The sequence below is a fragment of the Orycteropus afer genome, unplaced genomic scaffold (assembly GCF_000298275.1).
Source record: "Orycteropus afer afer isolate SDZICR_OR568_19922 unplaced genomic scaffold, OryAfe1.0 scaffold00082, whole genome shotgun sequence".
NCBI lineage: Eukaryota > Metazoa > Chordata > Mammalia > Tubulidentata > Orycteropodidae > Orycteropus > Orycteropus afer.
Window position 1 is genome coordinate 10,897,145 of NW_006921669.1, and position 5,886 is coordinate 10,903,030.

Below are 5,886 nucleotides of genomic sequence, written 5' to 3' on the forward strand. Positions count from 1 at the left end.
CTCTGACATTTGGTTTCTCTTTTCTTTGTTGAAGAGGGTCTGTATAGCTTGTCTGTCTATTCCTCCATCTTACCAGAAGTCCCCCCCAAAACACTTATTTATTTAATACTTAATCTATACTATTTGATATTATAATCTCTTTACTAGGTGTTGCTTCAAGTGGAAGATGTGAACTGCATTAATTTAGACTGGATTAACGGATCACAGAAATACATCCATGCCTTGACCAATCTCCGTGTTGTTGGCGCTGAGGTGGCTTATTTTATTAATATTTTGGTGGTAAGGAGAGTTGGTTTTTACTTAAATTATATTAACTGGTTTTGAATTGTAGCACCCAGAATTGTTGACAATTTTATATTCTTTTTCTTAGCTTAGACAAGAGCTGAAATGTGAAATTATGAGCACAGTAGTGAGTAAAGGAGAGTTAACTTCCTATGAAAGAAGTGCCTGTCCCCAAACAAAGCACCACTAGATGGCAGTGTCTCTTCACAGGCTCATTACCAAAAAAGTCCCCCAAGGACTGCTGCCTAGGTCAGCCAGGAAGCACCGTTTTGATTAAATTCCATCACATTTTAAACCTATCTTTATGATTATAAACTGTTCCCATCTTAGGAATGCTACTTCTTTAGAATATGAACTGAAATTTCTCACAGAAACAGGGTTCCATGACAATGAATTAGTTAGGACTGGTGGTGCAGTGCTTATACGCTGGGCTGCTACCCAAAAGATAAGCAGTTTGAACCCACGAGCAGCTCTTCTGGAGAAAGATAAAGCAGTCTGCTTCTGTAAAGGTTACAGCCTCGGAAATACTGTGAGGCAGTTCTACTCTGTCCTACAGAGTCACTGTAAGTTGGCATCCACTTGATGACAGCGGGTTTTTATAGGCCAATCCAGAAACAACTATTTAACCTACACATACTCTAAAAGAATAAAGCTGAGCCTTGCTCTTTATGAAGTACACACTCTGAGACACTTGCAAACACCCAGATGCTCTGCCGTTATAGAAGGTAACTTCCCACCACTTAATGCAGGGAGGTAGAATGCAGGGAATCAGTGACCCTATCAAACTCTCAAGGAGAGCTTGCTAGTTCCTTCAACAGATCTTATACTCAGCGCTGGCTGTGGACCAGCACTGAGAATATTACTGTGAGCAGGACAGAGTCCCTGCTCCAACAGAACGTGAAATCACAGCAAACACATAAATAAATGAACCAGAAAATGTCAGCTGGTGACAAGTATTGTGAAGACAATCCAAGGCAATGGGACAAAGAGTGGCAGAAGTGGAAGCTAACTTAGTTAGGGTGGCTAGGAAAGGCCTCTCCAAGGGGGTGGCCTCTGAACCCTCACCAGAGTAAAGTCTTTTTCACTTGGTAAATAGCCTGGGAAAGGAGTTGGGGAACAGAACACAAACCTAGGCCCCAACCCTTTCCTCTTCCTTCTCTGTGCAAATAGATGAGTACAGTGCCTGAGTCTTTGTATACAAAGAGTGACAGGAGACTTATCTCCCATTCAGAGAAAAGCCAGTCTAAAGCTTCTGGGAATTTCTTTGTTGATGTGGGGACTCTTCTAGATTCAGTAAGTAAGTAAACACTAGTGGTTTGTAGGAAGTTGGGAGGACAGTTTGCTGAATGGAAGGAAAAATTAAATGTTTATTGGATTAAATGGGCAGCTTTGGAGGCCCAAGGTGAAGAAGGGGAGAGGCCTGGGGTGAGGAAGCCTTGGAAAACCCCCGGGAACAACTCAGAAGCCAGGCCTGGAGAATAGAATGCTGAAGAAATGGCTGTGAGCCTTTTCCCTGCCTCCCCTGTCATCTCATCACAGCTATCAGGCAGCACATTAACCCTGGTTCCAGGAATCAGCAGGGGATGAAGCAGACGGAGGGAGGAGGAGGACAGAAATGGTTCAGGACCAAGAGTCCGTTTCTGATATCAGCCCATGTAAGAAGCTAGGAAAGAGTGGAACTGTAAAATGGTGGCAACAGTGGAGGAAGGGATACCCTAACGACCAGGACCCATTCCTGGTGGCCAGTCATACATATAAATGAGAGAGAAAATACTCTTGCAAAGCAACATACAAACTATCACAGCTAGTGAAAAAAATGGGACAGTTGATCAAAGTACAGTTTACACAAGTGAAGCATTTGCTTGATTGGCCTACTATTATGACAAGATCCTAAATAAGTAAAACAAAGCAATGGTTACTCCTTTTTTCCCATTAAGTTGGCTGGGTTTTTTTCTGTTTTGTTCTTCTAACTTACAGGCATACGGTCTTCTTGGGAATATTCTTCAGAACTCCTCTTTTAAGATCAAAGTCATCCCAGACATTTTCCAGAGTTTCCTTAGCTTGGAGGGCTAACCTCATAGGTGTGCACTTCCTTTTGGCCTGCTTTGGGTATGTGCTGAGTGGCTGGCTCTCACTGAGGATGGACACAGGGCTTGAAGCCACAGACAGCTGGATGAACAGCAGCTGGATGAACGTTGTACCTGAGGACAGGGGACGCACTCCATAAGAGCCTTTCCTCCAGGCCCACCTGATGCTCCTCCCTGCAGCTGGCTGGGGATGTAGATGACAGAGTGTATCACTTTTTGTCACTTTACCAATCCCCACCCTGTGTGCAAAGGAGAGAACATGCCAGCTCTCTTATTTATTTATTTTTTTCAAAGCACATTTAAGCCATTCTACCTACTCTTCTAAGATATTTGTTCTGTTTTCCTTGAAAAACTTCTATCAGACAAAATTTGGATATTCCCCCTCCAAAGTGCACTTGATTGGCCACAGCTTGGGAGCGCATCTGGCAGGGGAAGCTGGGTCACGGATACCAGGCCTCGGGAGAATAACTGGTAAGCATGCCCCAAGTTGGGCCTTGCATTTGTTACGTATTTTGTTCACACATGATATCAACTGTCTGGATAGCTGTCACCAAATGAAGTAGCAGAAGCAAATGTAAGTCATCTAAAATAAAGCATGAAGGTGTTCTTAGAGTGTGTGCAGACATGTTAAAGTGCCCACTGCCACATGGTCCGTGATAGCAAAATAACAGGACCACTGTGACCATCCATCTGTAGGGGAATGGTTGAATGAATTAGGACACATTCCATGGTTGTAACTAAGCATATTGCCATCAACTCAATTGTAAATCACGGTAAACATAGAGGATAGAACAGAACTGCCCCACAGGGTTCTAAGGCTGTGATCTTTATGGAAGCAGACTACTACATCCTTCTCTTGCAGAATGGCTGGTGGGTTTGAACTGCCTACCTTTAGGTGAGCAGCTGAGCGCTTAGCCACTGCACCACCAGGGCACCTTTGCTTTGGAAATAGCATACCTCTAATACAAAGAACAAGTTAGAGCCCTACTGACTTTCCTGGAAGGATGTCTATTACACCCTGGACTGGGACTCACTCAATGTGCACTAGAGCCACTGAACTGGTTTGTTTAAGGCCAATGCCCACGTCTTCCAATTATTAAAATTTTGAATATTACTCCTGTGTATACTATTAGATCATAACAAATTATGGATAACATTGAGAAGAATTGGAATTCCAGAACACTTAACTGTGCTCATGAAGAACCTGTACATAGACGAAGAGGCTGTTGTTCAAAAAGAACAAGGGGACACTGTGTGGTTTAAAATCAGGAAGGGAGTGTGTCAGGGTAGTATCCTTTCACCATACTTATTCAATGTGTATGCTGAGCAAATCATCAGACAAGGTGGACTATATGAAGAAGAACATGGCATCAGGACTGGAGGAAGACTCATAAACAATCTGTGATACGACACAACTTTGCTTGCTGAAAGTAAGGATGACTTGAAGCACTTACTGATGAAGATTAAAGACGGAAGTCTCCAGTATGGATTACAACTCAATATAAAGAAAATAAAAATCCTCACAACTGGACCAATAAGTAGCACCACGATAAATGGAGAAAATATTAAAGTTGTCAAAGATTTCATATTATTTGGTTCCACAATCCACACCAATGGAAGCAGCAGTCAAGACATCAGACAACATATTGCGCTGGGCAAATCTGCTGCAAAAGACCTGTTTAAAGTGCTGAAAAGCAAAGATATCTCTTTGAAGACTAAGGTGTGCCTAACCCAAGCCATGGTATTTTCAGTTGCCTCATATGCCTGTGAGAACTGTAGAGTGAATAAGGAAGACCAAAGAAGAGTTGATGCTTTTGAGTTGTGATGTTGGCAAAGAATACAGAAAGTACCATGCACTACCAGAAGAACTAACAAGTTTGTCCTGGAAGAAGTGCAGCCAGAATGCTCCTTGGAAGTGAGAATAGCAAGACTTCGTCTCACCTATTTTGGTCATGTTGTCAGAACGGACCATTCCGTGGAGAAGGATATCATGTTTGGTAAAGTGGAGGATCAATGAAAAAGGGGAAGGCCCTCAACAAGATGGATTGACACAGTGGCTGCAACGATGGGTTCAGGTGTAGAAAGGATTGTGAGGCTGACACAGGACCAGGCAGTGTTTTGTTCTGTTGTATGTAGGGTCACTAGGAGTTGGAGCCGACTTGAGGGCAACAGCATATACTATTAAGTCTAGAAATAAGTTGCAGAGTAAAGTTTATATGAGTTGAATTTTTTAAAGATGTTAATTAAGTATGCCCCTTCCTTGCACTCTGATTTCTAAGTTAGTTGACTTAGATGGGTGGAGATAAAACTACTAGCTCCATTACTAGCAAGCTGGGCAGGCCTCTCCTTATTCAGCAACCCTCACTGCCAGTCTGTCAGCAGAACCCATGCCTCTTGCATCTGCTTTGTGCCTCTCCATTCCCTGGCCACTACCAAGCTCTTGCTGGCCCTTAGCTGGTCTTCCAGACCAACCTGTCTCTCTCCAAGCCATCCCTCTTAAGTGTTGCCAGTGTTGTCCTTTTAACACAGGCCATGCCACTCCACTGCTTCAGATTTCTCATGACTTTTTAGCTTGTTACACAGTTTCTTTCACATTTCATCATAATTTTCATGTCTATGGGCCATCGTGCATGCTGTTGCTTCTCTTCCTACATATCTCCTGTTCATCCTTTAAGATTTCTGGCAAAGGTTACATTCCCAGGCAGAGTTAGTTCTCTGTGCTTCCCTTACTCTTTGAAACATCCCTCAATTAGATTTGAAAAGACAAATATTTCATCACATGGTCTCATAGTTATTCATTGTGGTTGCTGTTATGTGCTGTCGAGTCGTCTCTGACTCATAGCCGCCCCTCCTTGGTGTTCTACTTCCATAGTAATACTGCCTTGGAAACCCAAGGAGGGGTCGCTGTGAGTCGGGTCTGACTCGACCGCACATAACAACAACAATGTCACTAAGGAAGCAGATTGCCCAATCTTCCTTCCAAGGCATAGTTATTTATGTGCCTGTTCCCACCAGCCACTCCTGGGAAGGAAGGTTGGGCAATCTACTTCTGTAGTAATACCACCTGGGAAACCCAAGGAGGGGTCGCTATGAGTCAGATCCGACTTGACGGCAGTGAGCTGTTATTTTCAAAAGACCATGAACTCCTCAGGACTCTCCCTTACTCCATACCCACTCTTGGCCTGGCATCGAGTTGTTGTTAGGTACCACTGAGTTGGCTCCAACCCACAGCAACCCCAGGCAGACAGAACTAAAGGCTGCCTGGTCCTGCATCATCTTCAAAGTTGTTGCTATGTTTGAGCTCCTCCTTGCAGCCACTGTACCAATCCATCTCATTGAGGGTCTTCTTCTTTCTTGCCGGCCCTCTCCTTTACCATGGCACATAGTGGGTACACATTTTCCTTCTATTAATGATCTGCAGATGTGTGTATTTTGCTTTAAATTCAAATTCTCAACTTAGAGTATATTTTTCCAAAAATATATAAGAATTCCAAATTGGCTTGCTTCTGTTTTTCGG

At 43.4% G+C, this 5,886-nt stretch overlaps 1 protein-coding gene across 1 annotated transcript in view; it reads left to right on the forward strand.

Annotated features, from left to right (window-relative positions):
* The window catches only part of PNLIPRP3 (pancreatic lipase related protein 3), a 51,853-nt gene that overhangs the window by 24,881 nt on the left and 21,086 nt on the right, over positions 1 to 5,886 (forward strand). Inside the window, exons 4-5 of the mRNA XM_007941619.1 lie at positions 148 to 279; positions 2,732 to 2,840. Of these exons, the coding sequence (XP_007939810.1) occupies positions 148 to 279; positions 2,732 to 2,840 (241 nt within the window). The remainder of the gene's footprint in view (positions 1 to 147; positions 280 to 2,731; positions 2,841 to 5,886) is intronic.